The sequence below is a fragment of the Phlebotomus papatasi genome, chromosome 1 (genome assembly GCF_024763615.1).
Source record: "Phlebotomus papatasi isolate M1 chromosome 1, Ppap_2.1, whole genome shotgun sequence".
NCBI classification, from domain to species: domain Eukaryota; kingdom Metazoa; phylum Arthropoda; class Insecta; order Diptera; family Psychodidae; genus Phlebotomus; species Phlebotomus papatasi.
In genome coordinates this window covers 71,682,424-71,707,873 of record NC_077222.1, presented here as the reverse complement: position 1 = coordinate 71,707,873, position 25,450 = coordinate 71,682,424, and the positions used below count along the sequence as shown (strand labels likewise).

The 25,450-nt window shown below is 33.5% G+C and overlaps 1 protein-coding gene across 8 annotated transcripts in view; it reads right to left on the bottom strand.

Annotated features, from left to right (window-relative positions):
* Positions 1–1,748: 1,748 nt before the first annotated feature.
* Positions 1,749–25,450, bottom strand: part of LOC129800444 (lysine-specific demethylase 3B-like) — a 132,580-nt gene continuing 108,878 nt past the window's right edge. For 5 of the 8 annotated variants that reach the window (XM_055844822.1, XM_055844860.1, XM_055844813.1 and 2 more), the window contains 9 exons: positions 23,567–25,196; positions 20,357–20,641; positions 20,112–20,236; positions 19,864–19,962; positions 19,543–19,724; positions 17,053–17,277; positions 16,753–16,967; positions 14,208–14,338; positions 1,749–10,099 (listed from right to left, as the gene is read on the bottom strand). In XM_055844822.1, coding sequence (XP_055700797.1) covers positions 8,072–10,099; positions 14,208–14,338; positions 16,753–16,967; positions 17,053–17,277; positions 19,543–19,724; positions 19,864–19,962; positions 20,112–20,236; positions 20,357–20,641; positions 23,567–25,196 — 4,920 coding nt within the window. In that variant the 3' untranslated portion in view covers positions 1,749–8,071. The remainder of the gene's footprint in view (positions 10,100–14,207; positions 14,339–16,752; positions 16,968–17,052; positions 17,278–19,542; positions 19,725–19,863; positions 19,963–20,111; positions 20,237–20,356; positions 20,642–23,566; positions 25,197–25,450) is intronic. The other 3 variants (XM_055844840.1, XM_055844832.1, XM_055844876.1) reach the window with 1 other exon arrangement.

Genomic DNA, 25,450 nt, shown 5'->3' with positions numbered 1-25,450 from the left:
AAGGATTAAGTAAAGAAAATTTATGCGAAAGACTTCTAATTGACGATCCTAAGCCCTGAGTATGACAGTTTGGGTTGGGATAAATTTTTACTGATGAATTTAACAGGCTAGCTAAATGCTCTCTAGGATCAGCCTGAGTCTATTTGGTCTATATATTTAAGAATTTGTAGAAAATCCAAGTACTTAAAAATATGTGAAAGTGACGTCCGTGCTTTATGGTAAAACAGCGAAAATAATCATTACTTAGCCTTCATACAAAGTGCTTAAATAAGGCCTTTGTGAAAGTCCTTAAATAAGTAGTTTATATTCTTCAATTTAAGACCAAGAGGTACTGGTAAATGTATCTTGCTCAAATTTATTTTTTTTGTCAATTTGCCAAATCAATTAAAGAAATAGGTTTTTAAAGTCGACGATAAAATTGATTTCGTAAAATTTTGAATAAGGGTAATAATTGTTAACTCTTTCGTCTCTTTTGGGACTTTGAGTACCCAAAGCAGCATATGAATATTCCGTGATAAACAATGTTTTTTTTAATTATTCAGAACTGATAAAAATCCTATTCTTGTGGATGATTACAAACTATAAGGATGTCCAAATTTAAGATTTTTTTTGTAGGACCTCAATTAATTCCTGTGCTTAGATATTTTTGATTAAAAAATTGTAAAATTGGCTTGCAGCATATGCTGCGGTCCGGAAAAAGTTAAATAATTTTTAAAAATCTATTTTATCGCGGGCAGACGATTCACCTTGCAAAGCAGATTATTCGAACTGCATTCTGCCGATATAGTGCTTCATCATCATCATTTTCATCAACCGCTTATCACTATTAGGGTCGCAGGCCTATATGACATCCAATTTAGCAGCCCATGTCTGTCGATCCTCCGCCAATACAGGAAGATGTTCTGTTCAAGTTCGATTCTAAGGCGCTCCCACGCAAAATCCTGAATTTTATTCAGCCACCTTGTCCTAAGTCTGCCCTGAGGTCGAAGTCTCCTCACAATGGCTTGCATAGCTTTTCTGGGGAATCTCGATAAGTGCTTCTCTTACCTTAATTCCTGTACTTATTGACCACCTTCTTGGTGAGAAGGTCGTTGATCCGGCTTCTAAAATAACCGCAGATAGGTATTTTTTTTATCAATAAAGGAATACAGTAGACTCTCTCTCAATCGGGCATATGGGGCAAAATGTCATCCAAATTATCCAGAGATTTGGGCATCAAAATCATTGTAATTCCACAAAAAGCGCTCAAATATAAAGAATCACGATAAAATAATACGAATTACAGCGAATTTGAACAAATTTGCTTTACAATCAAACGTGAAAATTGTCAACAAAATTTTGCGCCCGATTGAAAAGAGCCTGCAACAATAGTGAATAATTTGATGTAAGATGCTATCGCTCTGTTTTTGTGGAAATCATTAGAATCTAATTCCTTCGAGCTAGCTCTGAGAAAGTGGAGTAAGTTTTTGAGTTTCTTAGTTATCAAACTCACCTTGTAAGTCATCCTGCAAAGCTGATGTTTGGTTAGAAAATATACTACCATTGAAGGGGATTCTTTATCATTTTCTTTTGGAGGTTGGTATCGACACTAAGACGACGATGGACATGAGATAACTTTAAAATTTTTGCTGATCGCGAAGTGGTTTACCGGACTCCTATAGTGATTCATTACTCGCTTTTAAGAGGATAAACCCGAAAAAGGAAAACATCAAGCAAAGATGTGTGAAAAAAATTGAAAAAGAAAGCAGTAATATAAACATTTTTCTTATATTTAATTCAAGTATATCCTTATTACATATACACAGTACAAAAATGAATATTCGTAATGAAGCCATTTTTAGTCAATGCGCACACAATTTGCTCTCACATTATTTCTTCACATTGTTCACCAAAAGGATTCTTTTTCACATTATATTTTTTTTCTGTTATCATTCTTTCTGGCAAAGGAAATCAAATCTCTAAGATAAGGCTCCAATATATATATTACTAAGATGATGACTGACTCATACGCGACTACAGTGTTTGATCTCTCATTGTTGACATGTTTTGGGTATATTGTTTTCCTAGAAACAAATCAAGAAAATGTCCTGAAGAATATTATCCGTTTTTTTTTTTTATACAGAAAGAAATGACTGAAAATTTGATTAGTCTCATATTTCCTCTTATTTTCTCAATCTTCTTCTAAATAAATTACACATTTACTTTGCCATGTCCTTTATTGGCTTGAGCTATCTTCAAGTACATTTTTTTTGCATTTTGTGACTTTATTTGTCCTTCAAATTTTCAATAAATTTTTCTTTCTATATACAGGAAATATGTATAATATACGATTTCATTGTTATGTTAATCTTAGATTTTTTTCTTGCTTTTATTTTCAGTGTTTCAGTTATTAGGATCATTGCAGAGAATCATCTGAAAAATTCTGCAAATGTTTTCTGTTCAAATATTCTACAAGTCCTCACATTTTTTTTCCTTTTTGTCGTTTTTCTTTTTTTTTTCTCTCTCTTTTAGTTATTTGTATGCAATTAGAGATAAGTCAATATTTCATTTACTATTTGTTTTTTTATATCATTGTGTATCCATCCATATTCATTTCATTTTACTTCACATTTATATGTCTGCTCAGTTTTTCATTTTTTTACATTTATAATATTTCTGTGATTATGACAAAAAAAACATTATGTATTGCAACTATGTCTGACCTCGATGGAAAGTTCAAATTACATCAAGTAAAAGGAGTTATTTTTGTTCAGAAACAAAAGAATTATCACACACGTGGATTTTGATAAACTCTGATTTTTGCACGTGTTTTTTTTTTCATTTGATGAATAAAAGGACAAAGCTTTGAAGAGAAAATAAATCTTTTACAAAAAAATAAACGTGATAAACATTTCTTTCAAACGATAATGAGCAACACACAAATACTTTTGTTTATAAACATTTTTTCAAAAATTTCTATGAGAGAGAGCGAGATGACTAGATCTACATTTCATTCTCTCATAGGAAATTTTGAAAATCTGTTTACAAAAAAAATTATTGTGCATTGGGCATAATGAGCAACACACAAATACTTTTATCTTGTAAACATGTGCTTGACTTTTGGATGAGAGCCATGGGAGTGAGTGAAAGGAGTGATATACACTTATAGTTGTCTCACTCCAACTCATAGCAATTTCGAAAACGTATTTACAAAACAAAAGTTATTGTATAAAATTTTATAACAAAAATTATTAGCAGCACAATTATTTTTGCCATCTTCTTCTATAAATTGAAGGAGGCATTACTGTGGACACATCTTCCTTATGCCCAGCACACAATAACTTTTGTTTGTAAACATATTTTCAAAACTGCATATGAGAGTGAGTAAGATGACTAGATTTAGATCTCTTTTATTCTCATTGAATTGCCAAAAAAATGTTTAAAAGCAAATGCTATAAATGTTGTTTTGTAAACATGTTTTTAACAACTCAGTGAGAGTAAGTGAGATAGATAGATCTAGTCATTCCCCCTTACTCTTATAGAAAATTTTGAAAACATTTATACAAACAAAAGTTATTGTGCACAGGGCATTACTGAAATATTAAACATTTATTTATAATGCCCAACGCACAATCGTTTTTGTTTATAAACATGTTTTCAAATTTTCTTGTGAGAGTGAAAGAGATGACTAGATCTAGATCGCAGTTACTCTCATTGAAAAGTCAAAAATATATTTACATAACAAAAGTTATTGTGTGCTGGGCATAAAACTAAATTTTGTATAAATATTATGACCAGCGCATAATAAATTTTGTTTGTAAACTTGTTTTCAACATTTCCTATGAGACTGAGTAAGATGACTATATTTATACCTCACTCACTCTCATTGAAACGTCAAAAATAACACAAAATAAAAGTTATTAAGTGTTAGACATTATTCCAAGTGTTCAATAACTTTTGTTTGTAAACATGTTTTTGACATTTCAATGAGAGTGAATTAGGTCTATATCTAGTCATCTCTCTCACTGTCATAGGAAATTTTGAAAACATATTTACAAACAAGAGTTATTGTGCGCCGGGCATAAATGTATATCTAGTCATCTCGCTCACTCTCATTGGAAATTTTGAAAACATGTTTACAAACAAAAGTTATCGTACGCTGGACATTACCTTGCAAGACAGTTTAAAAATATTTTTAAAAACATAATATCCAATTAATAATAACCCATTGAGAGGAAAACTAATTCTGTTTTTTTTTGCTCATTCTATTTGAAAAGATATGTCCTTGTGTTTCCAAATCAATAGTAGTTGTGCATACCACACAAGATACAGTCTATGAAAAATCAGTTAAAAATCAGGAGTTTGGAATGCAGTCTCGCTTCTAGAAAGGTCAGTAGTAAGATGCGAAAAGAAAGTGTTTCTTTCTTTTCGCTTGAAAAAGGCTGTTTTTCTTTACCAAAAAAAATCATCGAGGAATATTGTCCCACAATCGCCTGCAAAATTACTTGTAATTTGCACTATGAAAATAAATTATCTTCTTCAATTGACTTGCACATTTATTATATTCGAAACATCTATCTTTTTTTATTTGTTGTCTTCAAAAAGCAAGAAAATTAGATGTGTTGTTTTTTTTTCACTGAAAAACTGCACAGGATGGTTTATTCACAGAAAAATTGTGATATAATAAGTATTGGCATTTATGATAAGAAATCATCGTCCTCGTTATTTGATTAGAAATTACACAACTGGTCGGCGGGTATTTTGTGAAGAACTATATACTTTTTTTTATCTCTCACACTCACTTTCAAAAATCGTTGTTTTCTTTTGACACACACACGAAATTCATCTTTCGTCCAGAAAATCTTCTTATAATCTTTTTCTTCTTTTTAAATCTAATTCACAGTGTTGAAATAATTTACTTGGTGATATTTCAGTATGAATTGTCGTTTTTTTTTATATTCATTCTTTCTTTCTTTTTTAAAAAAGAATCTCAATCATTTCCCGCTCATTGAAAAAATTAAGCAAGTTTTTTTTTCTACATTATTTTTCTTGACTGTTTTTAAAAGAAAAATTTACGTTTTTCTCTCTATCGCCTTCTAAAAACTAAATCCTTTTCAGTACATTTTTAATTATTTCACTATTGGAGTTTTTCTTTCCCCTTTTCAAAAGAGGAAGTAGTAATTTGTTAATAAAATTTTGGCATTTTGGCCAAAAAAAAATCAAAGTCTTATCGTGATCGTCATTCTCATCCTTCTTTTTCCAATGAACGAGAAACTATTTTCCCTCCCTGTTTTCCAAGTAAGTCAATTAGCATTTTTCCTCTTCTCATTCAGAAAAAAAATAATATACATTTTCTTTTATTTAATAATATTCCTACATCATCTTGTTGCATGAGATCATTTTTTTTTAAATTTGTTTTCTTTGCGTTTGAAAATTCAAAAATCATCTGCTATAAGTTTCTTTTTCCTTTCTTGCTACTTGTACAAAAGGAAACAAAATATGAATTATTGTGCTATTGCGATGAAAAACGAAAATGAACTGGTTATTTTTTAGCATTTTACTGTTCTCAAGTGTGCTGCCTTATTGATTTTTCTTTGTGTTAGTTCCTATCACGACTGATACTTTTAGAAGGTGTCGAAGACTGGGGAAAACAGTCGAGACAGGAATCAAGAGAATGAAAAATCGATAATGCAGAAGCATTTAAGAACAGTTAAGTGTTAAAAAAATAGAAATAATGAAGATGGGAAATCTTTCAGCTAAAGTTTTTTTAAGCACAACACTGTTCTCAAGGGTTTCTGCCTTATAGATTTTCCTTTGTGTTGGTTCCTGTCACGACTGTTTGATATTTTTAGAAGATGTCGAAGACTGGGCAAAAAAAAAATCAACGCGGGAATCAAGAGAATGAAAAATCGATAATGCAGAAGCACTTGAGAACAGTCTTGTGCTAAAAAAATATTTAGGACAAAAAGTTCCTCTTTTTATTTTTCTGTTTTGTTTTTAGTACAAGATTGTACTCAGGTGCTTCTGCATCATCGATTTTTCATTCTATTGATTCCTACCGCTACTGTTTGCGCTAGTTCTCGCTGTGTTCTAAAATCATCAAACATCTTTGTATTGAGGCTATATACACCGCCGTATTAGATTGGAATTGAACTGTTCCAAAATCGAATTTCGGATCATTAAGTCTCAATCTAAGGCCGCAATCTAAACGGGTTCATTGAGGTCATTTAAACTGCTGCATTAGATTCAGACTGATTTATACCAAAATCCGATTTTGAGACAATTTAATCTCAATCCAATGCGGCGGTGTAAATGACCTCATTGGTTCCTGTCAGGATTGGTGGTTTTAGCACACGGCGAGTATTGGGGAAAACAGTCAAGACAGGTATCACGACAATGAAAAATCGACAATGCAGAAGCATTCAAGAACAGTTAAGTGTTAAAAAACCAGAAAAAATGAAGAGGGAAAATTTTTCTCCTGAACATTTTTTTTAGCACAATACTGTTCCCAAGGGTTATCGGCCTTATAGATTTTGCTTTGTGTTGTTTCTTGTCACGACTGTTCTCAATCCTAGCCGTGATCTAAAATCACCAAATAGTCTCGACAGGAACCAATAAAAAGAACAGTCTGATTGATGGTTTTAGAACACGGCTAGCTATGTGGAAAACAGACTAGGAGGGAATCAACAGAATGAAAAATCGATAATGCAGAAGCATTCATGAACATTTAAGTGTTAAAAAAAAACCAGAAAAATGAAGAGGGAAAATTTTTCTCCTGAACATTTTTTTAGCACAATACCGTTCCCAAGGGTGTTTTTGTATATCTGCCTTATAGATTTTCTTTTGTGTTGGTTCTTGTCACGACTGTTCGCAATCCTAGCCGTGATCTAAAACAACCAAACAGTCTTGACAGGAATCAACAAAAAAAATAGAAAATAGAAAAATCGATATATTTTTACTTGAAACACTTGAGATCAAACTTGTGCTAAAAAAAACACAAGAAAAATAAAAAGGGGAAATTTTTCTCCTAAACATTTTTAGCACAAAACAGTTCTCAAGTGTTTTTGCATTATCGATTTTTCTCTGTGTTGGATCTTGTCTCGACTATTCTCCCCAGTCTCAAATAGCCTTTACAGAAACCAATCCAGAGAAATGTCGATAATGCAGAAGCACTTGAGAACAGTTCCTTTTAATTTTTCATTGGAATAGCATCATTATGCAAGGCAACCAGAGCATAGTTAAAAATTTTCATACCACGTGATTTGTGTAGAATGAAACAAATAATTGTCGAAAGATATCAGTTGTTCTTTTTTTTTTCAATTATAAATCTATTATGTTGGTATGTGTTTGAATGTTTACCGAGTTGTTGCGATTTTTTTTTCTTGATTTCTAAGAGAAGTATTATCATGACATTTAAAGATTACTATTTTATCATCATTTCTGTTTTTTTTTTTAATTATTTATATCTCTTTCTATTTACACTATATATTTCTATTTTTTTTAATATATTCTTTAGAAATGCATCTATAAGTTTTTTTTTTATTTTATCTTGCTCTGACTCTTCAAAATGTAACTATATAGTTGTCTTATTTTTTTTTTATCTGCATCTTTTTTTAGTCTTTCCCCAAATTTATTATTAAATCTTTTTTTTTTCTCTTCTTACTTTCTTTTGGGATTATATCAAATACATTGATATTTTTGGCTTCGAGTTCATTTATTTTTTAAATATTTTTTTCTTTTTTAAAAATTATTTTTCTCTTTATTTTTTTTTTACATTATTAAAAAATGAAAGATTGCAAATAAAAATTGCATTAAGAACCAATGGAATTTTCTTTTCTCACGATTAATTTCACAAGAGAAAAATATATATATTTATAGTATTTTTTTATTTTTTCTCTCTACAGTGTATTTTTATTACGGTAAATTACGTAGTCACGATTTCATCTCTATCATAATTACCATATATATATTTTTTTTTAGTTAATAATTAATATCACAAAGCATCCATATGAATTAATTCACAAGGTTTTTCATGAAATACATACCTAATCTTTTTCTTTTTCAGCTGCTCCAGAATTTTGTAGACTTTTTCTTAATTCACTTGATGATCCTCAATCTCTTCTTTAATTTCTTTCTTAATCGGCATCTCCTTTTTAATCTCAAACGTCTGACTCTCCGTAATACGCTGATTGAGAGCATGAGAGAGACATCCAATGGCATCTTTGACAGCATGATAGATAATATTTTTAATTTGTAATTTATCTTCGTGATTGGAGTGTGTATCGGTGAGATTGCGAAATTCTTGTGTGAGATCGAAGCATTTTGTCACATTTTCCGGTGACACAAAATCCTGCGCCACCTTGATGCAATTGTGCAAATTCCGCACCTGATGCGGTGCTCCAGCTGGGATAAAAACCGCATCACCCAAACACTGAGCTATTGGATATCCCTCAACGCCATATTCCTTGTACAGCCTCTCCCTAAGTGGCCCATCGAGATACCATGCTTGATCATGTATTGGATCATGATGCGGCTCCAGACAATATCCTTTTTCCAGTGTTATCTTATTGAGCAAATCCCGAATTTTATCAGCATCGCGTGGGGCATAGATATGCCATAGAGCACCCGGTAGTTCACCCTTATCACGCACCCGACGTTTTGTCAATATATCACATCCAGCCTCATCAATTGCCCGAAAAGCCGCCTTTATTGTCTCCTCCTCATCGGCATCCTTGGGTATTCCCACATAAACCATCGTATTGACAGCATCAGATATATCTAAATGGAGATTTGTCGTACCTTTCGACGGATACAGGGCCGATCCGTAGGCATTGTACATTTTTGGTCCTAAATCCGGCCGTACAAAACAATCTGGCAAATGACCAGCTAAATTCAAACGTCCATTGCGCTGTGTATATTCAGCCAATGGTAGGGCTTTCATGAGATCAGCAAAACGACTCGGTAGCATCTCAGCAAAATCCTCTCCAGGTGGCCAATCTTTCAATTTCAGCAACATCGGTTGCCCTTTATCTGTCTTCAAACGCTTATTGATATACTCAAAACCATCCCAAAATTTTCTCATTTGCTGATTTGGCACCAATTTCCCATTCAAACAATTCACCAGATCATTCTTTTCTTCCCCAAAATCACGCGAAAATGATTCAGGCAACCACAAATCCTGTGTCAATCTCTTAGCTACATCAGACACCAAAACTGGCTGTGAACGTCTCCACTGTTCCTGAAATATCTTTATATTGTTCGGTGCTCCTGGATCCATCAATCTCAATAGTTTACCATCACACAACCAACTATGCGGTACATCGGGATACAATGATTTTGACTCAATCATCGTCATTATCCTTATTGGAACATTATTAAACATCTTTCTATCCTTTCCCGAAACATAGTGTGAATTCTGAAATTGTTCCATCAATGGATCTTTTTCCTCACTAATCACATCACTTATTGCCGTCTCGAGATTATCCACCATGCCCAAACTACCACCCCCAGCACCACTACCATCCTTAATTGGCTTTCCAACTGGTGAACTTGTCCTACTACCATTGAGTTTACTAGCTGGCCTTATGAGAAGTTCCCTGAGTGTTGAATGCGATGGATCATCGGAATCAGAATCACTACCACCTCCTACCTTCTCCTCCTTCGATCCATTCTTCTTCACCTCATTCTGCTGCAATGCCACTTCGGCCAACCATGACAGTGCTGATGAATTGTCCTCCTGTTTTATTGCACCATTGGCAAAATTACCAGCAGCCGCCGCCGCTGCTGCCCCTCCTCCTTCAGTCTTCACCACTTCCTTCTTCAACCCATTCAAATCATTCTTCAACAAACGCTTTATATACTCCTTGCACACACCATTTGTCGGCTTTGACAATTGTTCCGCCATCAAATTGCACCCACAATATGACGGAATATTCCACAGTGATCTAGCCTCGTGCATCTGACGCGTGAGAATTTGAAGTGAATCACCAGCTATTATCTGTGTCAACATCAATTTCTCTTGCTCATGGGCAGCCTTATTGGTGCACAGTAACCATGAAAAATCATCACGATCCTTCCCACCAATTTCACCCCATGTCTTGTCAGATCCATGCTTTCGGCCCTGCACACATTTCAGGGAAAAAAACAACAATAAAAAATTACACTTGCGGGGTCAAAAAATAATCAAAAAAAAACACTATGCAACAATTTGAAATGAATTTGGCTTTTATCTTGGTCAAAATAATAGGGAAAGGTACTGTAATTTCTCACATTTTATGTGAAAAAAAATATCTTTTTAACAAAATATTTGTTGATTTGACAAAACTTTTCTGAATATAGAAATTAAAAAAAAATATTTCGTAAAATTGTTCGTAAATGTCTGTGAATTCCTACTGAGGACCTACACAGTAAAAAAATGTGTAAAATTTTACTACTATAATAGTGCAAAATCGACCATTTTAGTTGTTTAATTTAAAAATGTTTAAAAAATGCACAATAATTTGGTAATTATTGTAACGTGATTGAAAATTACCACTATTATAGTTGAAGAATTTTCAACAACGTTGTTTAATTGGAAAATGTGTAAAGTTTTAACACTATAATAGTGTGAAATCGGATAAAATAATTATTTAACGATCTGTGTAAAATTTCTCACTATTACAGTCATAATAAGTTTTTATCAATGTTTTGTGATTGAAACACAAAAAAATGTTGTAAAACTCTAAAAATTACCACTATTATAGTATGATTATAGTTTTACACATTATTATAGTGTGAAAAAATACACAATTTTATGGTATTTTTTTGTCACATGATCAAAAATTAACACTATTATAGTTTGATAATAATTTTTCAGACTATTATAGTATGAAGCCTTGTGTATTTCAACCAAAGTTGTTGAATTTTTAAAGAAAGGTTGTGTAAAAATAGTTGAATTTCCATTTAAGACATATACTTCAGCCAAGATGCTTTTCATTGGACAAAAGTCATATAGAACATCAAATATTTATATGCATAATAAGAATATAGTGAAGATCCGAGCATCAGATATAGTCATCTCGAATTAGTTGGGATCCCGAGTACCGGAAAAAAAAACATTACAAATGTCTTAAAAGACAAAAAAATAAAATCTTCGAAATTAGGTGAAAATTCAACAATTTTTGAGTTTACACACAAAAATTCAACAATTTTTAAATTCAACAACTCCAAATTCAAGAACTTGAAATTCAACAACTTTAAATTAAACAATTTTAAATTAAACATTTTCTTTAAATTTAACACTATAATAGTGGTGTGAAATTTGAATTGAACTTTGGGGTAAAGAATCGCGTCGAGCAAACGTTTTGTATTTTAAATACATTTAAGTAAAAAATCGTGTAAAAAAAAATAACGTGTAATTTCCAAATTACCATTTAAAAAATTGTAAATTTAATTTTTTTACCACTATAAAAATGGTAAATTTTGTGTAAAAAATAATTTGTGTAAAAATTTTTTGCATGTAATTCAAAAATGTAATTTTTACCACTATTCAGGTATAACAGTGTCACTAAAAAAGTGGTAAATATTCCACTGCGTGTAAAATTTGGTGCGTGTAATCGAAAACGTGTAAATTCGCCATTACAGTTTGACAGCAGCAGAAAGCATCCACCTTGGTGGAGTTTTCTTTAGTTTTTTGCATTTTATAGCCCCAAATCTTCAGAGAAAAACCAAATCCCTTAAGAAAAGAATGAAAGGGACAGATAATCCTAACCGGCTTATGTTGGTGAGATTCTTAACGTGAGCTAACTCGGAAAGCATGCAAATTCGATTTAGAGCTGAAGTCGGGGGACACCATTCAGTTATCTTGAATCAAATTCGTGAAATTTTACAAATTTTGTATTAAAACCAAAATATCAAGGATTTTTATGGACTGGCAGAAAAGTGATATATGGGTGAAACGTACACCAGAATGTTCTCTATAATTTTGCCGTAGAACTTGATCTCATCGACTACTCAGAAGCCGAGATAATCGAGGTTGTTTGTTTCTGAACTCGTTTTTTCGGTCAGAGCGCCCCAAGTGTTCATTTGGTGAACTTGAACTATATCAAAGAGTTGTTGTATTTTGTGAGACTTTCCATTTAAAACCCTATTTTAAGTGTCTTGGTGAAGCAGAGGCAGTCAAATTGGCATCTGAGTGATTTCAAAGCGTTATTATGGGAAAAATCAATTTTTTCACACTAAAATGGCAAAATCGAAAAGATAGCGTATTCTGAGCGGAAAATGATGTATGAACGAAATGTGGACACAAATGTCCTCTACAATTATGTAGAGGTAATCATCAAAATCGGTCCAGCGACAGTCAAGTTAATTGAGGTTATGTGATAATGAAATTGGTTTTTCGACTGTGGCGGCCCTGGTGTTAGTCCCACGAAGCTCAAATGTTCTAGAAAGTTGTAGTGCTTTACATGATTTTTCATTTGCATCCTCACTCATCAAAATCGGTCAAATAGAACCGGACATATGATTTTTTGAATTTCGTGAACTTTGACCCCTTATATCTCTGGTTCCGCTTTAACCACAGCAAAGCCACGCCACTTTTTGGAAACGTCATAGACTAGACTACAACACTCTAAAATTTGCTTAATTTACACAAAGGAGTTTTTGAGAAAAATGAGTTTGAATTTTGATGAATTTTGACGCTATCGCAGCGCCAAAAAGGGGCGGAGCCATTGAGAAAACAAAAAAAGGTGGGGGATTCAAAATGGCGGACGGAGGGTTGGGGGGTTGGGGGTCAATGCACCAAATCGAAATTTTCATCCGATATATAACCTTTGCCGAAAACCGGAAGTCGATATCTCTCTTAGTTTGGGAGCTATTTAGTTCCCAAGAGCGGCCGGACGGACGGACGGACGGAAACGGTTTTTAGCCATCAATATATTCGTGATCAGAAAGTGGCCAAACACATTCTGGCAAAGTTTGGGGCCGATCGGAGGACATGAGATTTTGTTAGGATTATAGTAGGTGAGATTGTTAAGAATTTCACCTAATATAATATTGTAATGATCCAAATTCATTTATAACACATTGAAAAAAAATTAAATGTTCGAAGCATAAATCGTCCGAAGGTAGTGAGCTTTCCCCGAACCAATTAAAAAGTTCGTAAAAGTTTGTAATTTTTCACAAACATTGTTCGTAACATAATTACTTGACAACATATTTTTGCTCTTTTACAAACAATTGTTCGTACATTTTTGTTTGTATCACAAAACTTTACGAACAAGTTATAAAATTTTACGAACATTGTTCTGTGTGTTTACGAACATTTACGAACAAATTTTTGTAGAAATATAACAAAAATGCTCGTTATGTGATCATTTCACGAAGAATGTTAGTGAAAAAAGTACAATACAAACTTTTACGAACCTTTTAGTGGGTTATACGATTTACGAGCTTTTCGTAAGTCACCAGTAGTGTAAAATGAGGTAATTTGGGACCATTTTCAATTTGGGACATTTAAGATTTTCTCACTGTTTTAGAGATTCAAAAAGAAGAAATCTGTTCCTTTTCTTCTTGAACGTTTTTTTCTTCTATTTTGTGGTCTTTTTTTTCTATTTGCTCATCTGAAACAGTGAGAAAATCTCAAGTGTTCGAAATTGTAAATGGTTCCAAATTACCTTATTTTACCCTAGGAATTCAGAAACATTTACGAAAAATTTTACAAAATATTTACTTACGACTTAAACCGAAATCCGTCTTTCGGCTTAAGCCGAGAAGCGGCTTAGTTAATGGGAAATTGATGGGAATTTTGTCAAATCATTATTTTAACTATAATTACATTAAGCCGTCTTTGAGCCTAAATCGTAAGTATGTCCAGCACATTATATAAGTACTTAAAGTGTTGTTAGACGTTCCTCTCACTCTAAACATTGGATTATCAGTGGATAGTATATCAACTGCAAAAATTACATTTCATTTATCATTTTCCAAGGGAATTGGTTTCACAAACTTTACTAGTACTAAAGTACCTCGCGTTTTCTCTTTATAAATATTTTAAGTCTGTTAATTGTCAAAAACGGGTATAAATTAATTCATGTGAGACTAAAGGAATTTAATAAATAAATCAGAATTTTGTAATGGATCCATCAAATAAGAAAAATCACCTTAGATTAGAACTCAAATTCAAAATAAACGTTGCATAGTGAAATGAACAAATAGATGGAGATAGACTAAGCGAGAAATTCAAATTTTACCTTGTAGCAATCAATGCAGACCACAAAGCCACATTTGCTGCATGCCCAGTGGAAATTAAACAGTGTGGTCTCACATACATCACACATCTCCCTGACACCTTGAACCACCCGCTTCCATGCGATAGTTTTGTCTGTGAATTATAATCAAATTTAACTAAAATTAGTCGAGAAGAGAAGAACAAAACACTCAATGACAATTGGGGTAAAATTGAAAACTAAACCACCCTTAAATTAATTGCCAAACTAATGAACAAATTGTGAAGAGCCAGTGATTACCACAAATTAAATTTCTCCATTATCCCAATATTATACTATATATACTATCTAACATCAAACCAATTTAATTTCTCACCAAACATCCGTCTTATCTCAAGTAACTTTTCCATTATATAACTTATGTGATTGTGATAAAAGGCCCCATTATTCACCGGTTCCCATTAAACTATTCTCCTGGCATCATTAATGATTTTATGATCAATTAAATTAACTGTCATAGCATCAGTTTAAAATTATGAAAATGAGATATAGCTTTGAACTAAAGTGTCACGCAAAACACATAAAACATGATATTGTCTAAGTCATAAATTTTACATGTCGTATAGATTGTGAAAGGAACTTTTAAACTTTATATAGGACATTTTAATATTTTAACATTAGAAGAAACAATTCTAAAATTTCATTGAAATAGGAAGAAAATGAATAATGCGATTTTCTAAATCGACTATATCATCACTTAATTGGAAAGAAAAATATTGAGATACTTAAATTTATACTTTGAAAATTTATAATACGCAATAAACTTAAAAAAATCATAAAACATTTACCTTGTTATATAACATGCGTTTACTTATTTTTCATTTAAAGTATCAATGATAACGGTTTTATTACTAAATTTTCAATAAAAGTTATGTTCAACTTTAAATACTTTACACTCTTTTCATCCATAATATTGTTGTAATAGCTTAATATACTTATTTTCCTAATTTCGAATGTATCTTTTAAAGTACAGGCTAAATATTGCTAGTGATTTCGATTTTGAGTTCTTTTCTGAAGCAAACTGTACTTCGATTTTTCGAGTATACCTATATTTTGACGCTCTGTAGCGTACAAAAGTAGATACTAATTCGATATCCCGAATCCCACAATATTAACTTCTTTTACGATACGTCAAATCGTACAAATGTAGCCAGTATTTCGATTCTCCAAATTGTACAGATTTTACTACTTTTCGATGCGTCAAAACGTACAAGGGTAGTCATTATTTCGATATTCCAAATAGTACACATTTTTCTACTTTTTGATGCGACAAATCGTACAAATGTAGTCAGTATTTCGATACTCCGAATCGAATATAATTTACTACTTTTCCGGTATGTAAAATCGTACAAGTGTAGCTAGTATTTCGATATTACAAATTGTACAGATTTCACTACTTTTTCGATATGTCAAATCGTACAAATCTATACAGTATTTCGATACTCTAAATCGTACAGATTTTATTATTCGCTCAACATGTCAAATCGTATAAGTTTAGTCACTATCTCGATACTCTGAATCGTACAGACAGATTTTGCTACTTTTCGATGCGACAAATCGTACAAGTGTAGCCAGTATTTCGATACTACAAATAGTACAGATTTCACTTCTTTTTCGATATGTCAAGTCGTACAAATCTATACAGTATTTCGATAGTCTAAATCGTACAGATTTTATTATTCACTAGACACGTCAAATCGTATAAGTTTACTCACTATCTCGATACTCTGAATCGTACAGATTTTACTACTTTTCGATGCGTGAAATCGTACATATGTAACTAGTATTTCGATACACCAAATCGCACATAATTTATTACTTTTCCGGTACGTCCAATTGTATAAATATAGCCAATATTTCGATACTCCTAATCGTACAGATTCTGCTACTTTTCGACGCGTCAAATCAGATAAGTGTTGTCGTGATTTCAATATTCCAAATTGTACAGATTTTACTGATTTTCGATGATTTAAATCGTACAAGCATTGTCACTATTTCGATATTCCAAATCTTAGATTTTGCTACATTTCGATGCGTCGAATCGTACAAGTATTTTCGCTATTTCGATATTCCAAGTCGTATAGATTTACAACTTTTCGATGCGTCGAAATCGTACAAGTATTGTCGCTATTTCGATATTCCAAATCGTTTAGATTTACAACTTTTCGATGCGTCAAATCGAGCAAGTCTAGACGGTATATCGATATTCCAAATCGAACCGATTTGACTACTTTTCATTAGGTTAAATCGTACAAAAGTAGTAAGTACTTCGAGACTCCGAATCGTATGGATTTTTCTACTTTTTCGATACGTCAAATCGACACTATTTCAATTTTCCAAAACCAGTTTATGCTCTATAACCGGTTTACGTCTTATGAAGCTTTTTTGTAAAACCCAAGTTGCTTTGAACTTAGGTAAAAAAAATTTAATGTACATCCTAGAAATGTTATCATTTTTCACTACTCTCACAATGCCAGGGAAAATTTAATTTAATATTTTATTTTCTTACCGTCTGACATGTGTTCTGCCATTGCTTCCTTCTCCTGTTGGACCAAGTCACAAAATTGATCAGCAACGTACGCAAGCAAGAATCTCGCGCCCTGTAGATCCAACACACAAGGTGGACTGTCACCATCTGGAATCCATAGTTTCAAGTCCTCCTCCTTTGGATCTTTGTAGGGATCCGAGAAACCCGCAATAGCCAGCTGACCATTCTTTGTGTATCTGAAATTGAAATTAATCAAAAGAAAAATAACATTTATTTGATGTAACTTCAAAGATACAAAAATTCAATTGATAAGTGACTCACCTCAAGCGGCGGAAAGCATAAAATCGACAAAATATATTTGGTGTATTCTTGGAACGTTGATTTGGTGTCCAGCGACATTCACGACATTTCGCCAATTTGGGTGCCACTTCGAAGCACGGTCCATCCTGCAGAAATGACTCTCCCGTCTTCTTCAGTTGTGATATGGGTGGCTTGCAGAACGGATCTCTCAGGGGATTCGTCTCGTCTTTTTGCTTTTTTTTATTACTGTTGTAAGTTTCAATTAATCGATCACAGACCCCAACATTAAAGCTAATTCAATATTTTCTTTTTGCTTTTTTTTTGTTTACTAAATGCATTTTCTTTTTAAAATTTGTTCTAGAGAAAAATTTTGAAAAATAAAATGTACAAAATAATAGGGTGGATTCAAAATTTTTGCCACTTTTTGAAAAACAATAAATTTCAAACTTCATGTAGAGGAAAAGTGCCCATGCTGTAGGGTAAATTAAGCTAATTCAAAACCTGCTTCAATTGGAAATTTTTCGCTACTCCAAATGGAAACGTAATTGTTATCACGATAAATACAGTACTAAATTATTATATTTACATATTTTCTATACCACAGTTTCATTATTTGCTCCAAATAAAGCGAAAATTCATTCATATTCACAAATTTTAATTTGTTAATTTCTCAGAAAAATTAAAAGTGTACCTTTTCACCATCGAATTTTTTATCGATCGACCATGTTTTCCAATAAAAAACAATGAGGTGACTGTTGTTTATTCGTTTTATTGTTTATCATTTATGTCTTATTTCTTGCTTTTTAGTTAAATTAAGTACTTTTCTTTATTGTTAACGGTACGTGAAGTTTTCAAATGAAATAATTACCTATTTCGTGAACAAAAAGGGTTTTTCTGAAGTGTCTGCAAATGCTTCAATAGGAAACCCCGGAAATATGATTTTTTTGGAGAGATTTTCTTATTGTTTTAGATGGGAAAGGAGAAAAGACCAGGAATAAGAATAAATCTTGCACTCAGGATCAACTCAACTAAGTTTTGGAAGACTTTCGTCGCGGTTTCACTTACGCTATTTGTATCCAATTAGAAAATTTCCCTTTTCTCCAATTGGATTAATTTGTTTCCAATAGAAGCATTTTACACTCGAGTATTTTTCTTGTATTTAAGAAGTTTTCAAAATTATATTTAAAGAATTTTCACTAAACTGTAACGTTCTAGAAGAGTCAAGGAGCAAATTTATGTAATTCTCTTCAGAAAAAATATGAACTTAATGTGTTAAATCTTCTGTCAAAGTTGAAGCGTCTGGAAATGGTTTTGAATTAGGACATTTACCCTATCAGGACATTTATTTAGATATTAATTTCTTCTCTACCATATCATACTACGAACAGTTTATTTAGAACATTATCTTAGTTTCTGGTTTTTAAGATAGATCATTGGAAGTTTTAAGGTAGGGCATTTCCCCTCAAAGCCCCCAACTCTACGGCCCTGGCATGATACCTTCTACAAACGATGAAATCAAATAGATTAAAGTTCCATCTAAACAGTGATGTGCAAATTTTTGTGTCCTGTATAATGTTTCCAGAGAAAATGAGGAGTACATAAGTGTCAAAATTTTGTACGTAGCTGGGCAAATCAGGCAAACCGTGTAAAAATTGTCAATAAATTTTAATTTTTCTCTAGAGGAAAATCTTAGGATTTCGAGGAAGTTTTGCGAGGTGGAATTATGAACCTAAAAAGTCTTAAATCATTTTCCGTACGAAGCTACACAAGCTCCTCGTAAATGAATTAATATTGCATTAAAATTAGTTTATTAGTGCGATTTTTCTTGTTCTTTGCATTCGAAATAACGTGTTTTTGGGATGATAATACTCCATAAATATTTTCGTTATATATCAACTGATATTATTTCAAATTTGTCCTTTCTTATTGAAATTCTGACAATGCCCTTTGATACAACGAAACTTAGTAAAAAAATGCGAAATTACCTAATTTTTTCAATGCGAGAAGAACAGTTTAAATACAAATAACAAAAAATAATGACTGTCCTTTGATTTTTTTTCAGGTTTTCAAGGAATTTTTTGCCCTATTCGCTTGTTCAAAAACTTCGTAACGCTCTTTCCTGCACTGAGAGAAATCCGAAAAAGTTAAAATAACATTCCGCAAATGTTTATTTTACCCTGCAGTATTGATCCGAAATCTGTGTAAATATTATGCTTTTTAGGTGTATTAAGGGTTAAAGTTAACCTTTTTCATGTTAATTTTACCCTTAAAAAGGTGTAAAATTAACATTAAAAAATGTTGATATATTTTTACACCTAAAAAGTGTAAGTTATGAGGAAAAAAAGTTAATCGCACCCCCGTTTTTCTCTCAGTGTGGAGTTAGATAATTTCAAAACTTTTCCTTGAAAGTAGCAAAAAAAAGGAGTTAATCCACCCTATATTGTGGGAAAAATGTTGCACAACTTTCTACAAAATCAAAATTGTATTAATAAATTAAAATAACGTTATTACCTTGTTTCATCTTTTGCATTTTTTGGTCGTCGACCACGTTTTCGTGGTTCCTTCACTATGGCCGAATTTGCTGCTGCACTTCCATTTGTCTTTTTCCCCAATGACGCACTCGTACTATCACTATCCTTATCGGATATGCTTTCCTTATCACTTTCACTATCCTTATCGCTTTCGCTTGCCTGCTACTCGTGATTTATTTATTTATTTTTGTTTTATTTATTTTTTTGGTTGATTGTTGAAAAGACACCAAAATAAAATTACTTAATTATTCCTCTGAATTTGAGCATCATTGTAAACATGCAGTGACTCTTAATTACTCACCCTCTTCTTTTTACTCTCATCCGCATGCCTTCGTGCACCACCCTTTCGTCGCTTCACCTTAATGGGTTTTCGCTTTGGAGGACTCTTTGGAGGACGTTCCTATACACAGGGAAAGAGACAAAGACAAAATACGCATTATACATAATAATACATTATATACTTCACAATGTCATTCATAGATGTGAGATTGTTTTCACAATACAGTAAATTTCACCCTTGTACTACCCTTTTCCCATTTTGTTATTTACCTGATCTGAACTGGAACTATCATCCTTTTGATTGGAATCTGAATTGTGTCCATTATCTCGATTGATATTATTTTGATTGATTACAGCACTTTTTTTTGGATGTTGATTTATTTTACTGCCACTAACTGTAAAATCACGAAAGAAAAAAAAAAAGAAAACAATGCCCAATATTAGCTCTATCACTTACTAATTCCCTTTCGAAATAATAAAATTTGTGACCAAGTATTGGTATGATTGAAATTTACCTAGACTTTTGGTTTTACTGATGCTATTAATTGCCATTGTTCCCACATTGTGAATTGAATGGACTGTTGAGTGACTTGTGGAATTTGTTGAAGTTGCTGTTGTACTGTTATTGCTATTAGTGACCGCTTGATCACTATTGTTTGCAATTGGAGTGGTATTGAGTGTCAATGGCAATTTAACACAGCTTCCACCACCCGTAATTCCCGTGCTGTCTTCCAAGTCTTCACCTGTATGGCGCTGAAGCCAAGCCTTTTTGAGATGTCGCGGTGCGTTGGGTTTAGGAGCTGATGGTATGTACAAAGAACGAAAAAAAAAAATGAAATGACGATTTTGTGAAATTGCTTGAAAGATTTCGATTATGTTCAGTTTGTTCAGTATATTTCTTAAATTTTAATAGGAAGGATTAAACACCTTTTAAAAAGCCTAGGGGGAGACTGGGGAAACTGGGCTTTAACGTAATGTAATTTGGACAGACAAAAGAGTTACGGATCTAAATTAAACTATGGTAAAGCCGAACTTTATTCAGAAATATGCGGAAAAATAGTAGGGGAGACTGGGGCAAAAAGTCACAAATCGAAAAATTCAAAATTCAATATCTTCCAAGGTAACAAAGATAGCGGCTCAAATTCTTTTCTATAGATAGCCGTCATAGACCTTTTTTAATGTAGTAAATTTCTTAGAATTCGAACAAGGAATTTAGAAAATAAAAAATATAAAAATTTTTAGTCTTATTTTTCAAATATTTTCCTTGCAGAAGATAACAATTATTACCTACTTATTTTCCAAAATTGATGCACTGGTGAATATTTTCTAAATAATTTGGATTCTTTGAATACGAATCCGCTATCTATTTTAGAATTTTACAAAGGTTATTTTCTCCAGAAATCCTTTTATTAAAAATGGCCACTTGGGGTAAAAAGTAACAAAAGGTATAGAGCAAAAAGTTACAAAAAGCGAAGCAATTTCTGATGTCTCACGCCGAAAAGAAACGTTAATGCCATGTGTCGATCAAAATTAAACCACATTACATAGCCTATGTTTTTTAACCGATTTACCTTAATTAAAATTTTTTGAAAGGTCTTGAAATTGCCAACCCGTCAGCATCGGTTTCATTCAATTAGCAATGAATCGATGAAGTATCCGCAAAGGATATACCTTTTTTATATTTTCCTTTTTCATTTATCCGTATGCTTGTTATTCATTCTAATAAGATATAGTTTTAGCCCGTACCTTTCAAAGATCGAAATTGCCTCAGTCTCTCTCAATCGTCGTGAGGTTTAGGTACATATTTTAATTAACATTCAAGTTTAGGTACCTTCAAAACAGGCAAAATTTTTGAATAAATTTTCCTCTTGGATAGTAGAACGGAAATCAAACTTTCTGACTCTTAAAATCTTTTTCGAGAGAGGTGCTATCACACTAGAGAATTTAACATTAAAATTTTAATGTGATTCACATTAATTGTTGCTGATATGTGTCCTAATGTGCAATTTTCGTCAAGACCTTTTAGAAATCGATTCATTTAGTGATAAAAAAGTGGACTCGAGTCACAAAAATTGGTTTAAATAGATTAAATTTAAATAGCATGAATACGGTTGATAATTAATGAGCAAATTAATGAGAAGTGAGCAAATTTATGAGCAAAATTTGCTCATTAAATTTTCATCATGTACTGCTTTATTGCACTCATTCGCGTAGTTTCTGTGCCACAATTTTCTCACCAATTTATTCGTGATTAAATTGTGATAAAAAGTAGTGATAATACCTACTATTTATCGCGTACGAGATGGAGAAAGGGCAAAAGACCTTGAAAAAGATCAGTGCAGAGGATAAGTAAGAAAAAAGTTCAACAAAAATGTGTTCGATCTACATTTTATATTCCTTTATAAACTTCTAGTATTTCGTCATTTGGGACTACAATTGCCGGGAATACAAAAATAGAGGCAGCCGATCTGATGGTTTTCAGGCCGTTTGTGACAAATTGAGTCACCAATCGCCGGAACTCACACCCCAGTCGGGATTTGGGTGATATTGGTTCCCTTATTTTCGTAGTCTTCTTTTGAAAATAAAGCCCTACGATTTGAAGCAGCTTTTTAAATTCCTCCGAAGTCATCTGGAGAAAATTATTATGTCCAAAAAAATCGCCCCAGAGAATTTCAACGACATCATGTGAAGGTCGCGTTAGGAGCCAATTTCTCGCCCACAATCTCCTTCTTCTCGCTTAGCGGGTCCTTTTGCACCATATAAAAGTAGTGTACAGGAGCTAAATTTCCTCTTCTTCACTAAAATCGCACATTTTCGTTCAAACGACTGAAATGCTTCAAAAACAAAAACACTCATTTGACAAGCCGTGTGCCGTCGTGACATTGAGCAATTCTAGCAATGTGTCCTGACTAAATCAGCGATTTCGAATAGTTCTAGAAGTTTTAATGAGCAACTTTTCACTTTAATTTTAATTTGAAATTTTCTAGTGTGATAACTCTGTTATAAAACCCCTGAATTGATCAAAAGTAACAAATCTTTTTAATACCTGAAATACCGTGATTTTTTTTCATAGTTCTTATCTTGAAATTTTTATTCAAATGCAAGCCTAACTGTGTTATCCCATTTGCACATTAAAATCTTAATATGATTCACATTAATTGTCACTGGTGAGAGCCCAAATGTGTAATTTGTTTGTTTGAATCATTTTATATTCAAAATTTGATCTATTTGTTGATAAAAAGGTAGACTTGGCCCGCAAAATTTGATATAAATTGATTTATAGCATTAATGCGATTTTCTCTTTAATTTTTTAATGTGAAAAATATTTATGCTTTAGGTAAATTTTAACTTATTTTTGCAGGCCAAGTCCACTTCTTTATCAATAAATAGAAAACCCCCAAATATTAAGCGACTCAAAGACACAAATAACATATTTGGACGCTCATAAGCGACAATTAATGTGAATCACATTAAAATTTTAATGTGCAAGTGTGATAACGCCGTAAAATTCATTAGGGAGAAGTGGGGCAATTTTGATATAATCAATTTTGATATAACCATCACCAATCCAATTGTGAAGCTGAATTACATTAAGATAAGGCTCAGTTCCATTTAAAAATAGGAGAAAAAACCCTTTTTCAAAGGTGCCCCTATATCTCAAAAATCGAGATTATCTAAAACTAAAACATAAATTTATAGAGATTTAAAAAAAAAACAAGTCTTACCAGGACTAGATGATTTTTCTGGTTCTGTGACAATTTTAGCTGGAGTCACTGGTGAACTACGTAATTCCGGACTTGGTGCCGGACTTGAAGTATCACTTAGTGTCGTGCGACTTGTACCATCGCCAGAATTTGTTCGTACAGAATTAACAACAGAGTTAACTTTGAACGTTGCTGCTACTGTAACACTTGGACTCTTAGCACTATTGGCCACTTCCGTCACAATGGTGACGGCCGAATTGGCGCCATCGGGGAGTGTTGGCTGTTTTGGCACTTTTTGTGCCTCCACATAAGGAACTGTTGTGCTGGCTGTGATCAAAGGTGATGCCACCCTATGATCTAGCGGACTTATTGACATTGGTGGTGTCATATTTGTTCGCTGTTGCTGTTGCTGTTGTTGCTGCTGCTGCTGTTGGGCATTCATATTGAGCGCCAGTGGCACATTTTGCTGATGCGGGTGTTGCTGTTGTTGTTGTTGCGGCTGTTGTGGTTGCTGCGGCAACATGTAATGTTGAGGTGGCTGTTGATGTGGCACATGTTGCAAATAATGTTGTTGCTGTTGCTGCTGTTGATGCTGCTGATGATGATGATGTTTTATTGGCGATGGTTGTGGTGGCATTTCAGTTCTCTTCTTCTTCACATCGCACGGCATTGGACTCCCCGTTGGTGCACCCTTTCGCTTTGGTGACGCTTTACTACTATCGTCACGACTCCGATCCGACACACCGAGATCCAGCGGCTGTGTCTGAAAGGAATTGGCTGCAGCCACTTGAACACTATTGGCATGTTGTTGTGCAATCACAGGTAGCATTACTCCAGGTGATCTGGAGATGGGAAGTGGTGCTGCTGCTGCAGTCGGTGGTGATGTTCCATGGAGTGACATTGGCATAGATTGCTTAACAGCCGGTGCCGCCGTAAACATTCGTCCATCATACAGGGTTGATCGTGATGAATGGGCTGGCGGTGGTGGAACTGTCGGTGGACCATACATATGGGCATGGAATGGACTTGGTGATGATGCCTTAGAGACAACATGTACAGATGACTCCTGCGGTCGACACACCGGAATACCACTCACAATTCCAGCTCCACTTGGTTTCCCATAGATATGCGATGGTGCCGGTGATGATACCTTCGATTTACTCTGCACATGAACATAGTGTGGTTGCTGCGGAGGTGGTTGTTGCTGAGACTGTTGTTGCTGCTGCTGCTGCTGCTGCTGTTGCTGCACTTGAGGAGGCTGCTGAACTTGTTGCACTTGTGACGATTGTGGTTGTTGTTGTTGTTGCTGCTGTTGCTGCTGCTTCGTCACCGATACCGCCTGCCCAAATGTCGATTGCTGAGGTGATGCCATCACTGACACTGTTTGTTGCTTATACCGATCGTGAGGAGATCCATGCTGTGGAGCCACACGATAGTCATACATAATGTGTGGTGTAGCACCAGCAGACACTGGAACTCCACCAGCCGTTACAGTCTTATAGTGAGTCTGCTGCTGGGCTTTGGGTGTATGCACCACTTGCATTGCCGACTGCTTTATTGCATTCGTGTCGTGCTTTACAATAACACCCGTCGAATGTTTCACATCAGACATAAGAGGTGGTGGTGCTGGCAGAGACATTTCTTGTTTTGTCTACACATTTCCCACAAGCATCGTCATGTCAAAATGCCACACATATTGCCGACGACGCAGGCAAAGAAATAATTTCAGTAAGAAAAAAAAAACCCAAAGACAGAGAGATAAAAGAATGCGATTAAAATTACGAGAGAAATGACATTGGTAATCTCATAGAAAAAAAATAATAATCACTGATTCAACAACATTTTACAAGGTTCATATTACCCACTTCGCATCACATAACAATAAATAAAATTCCTCATCATCTT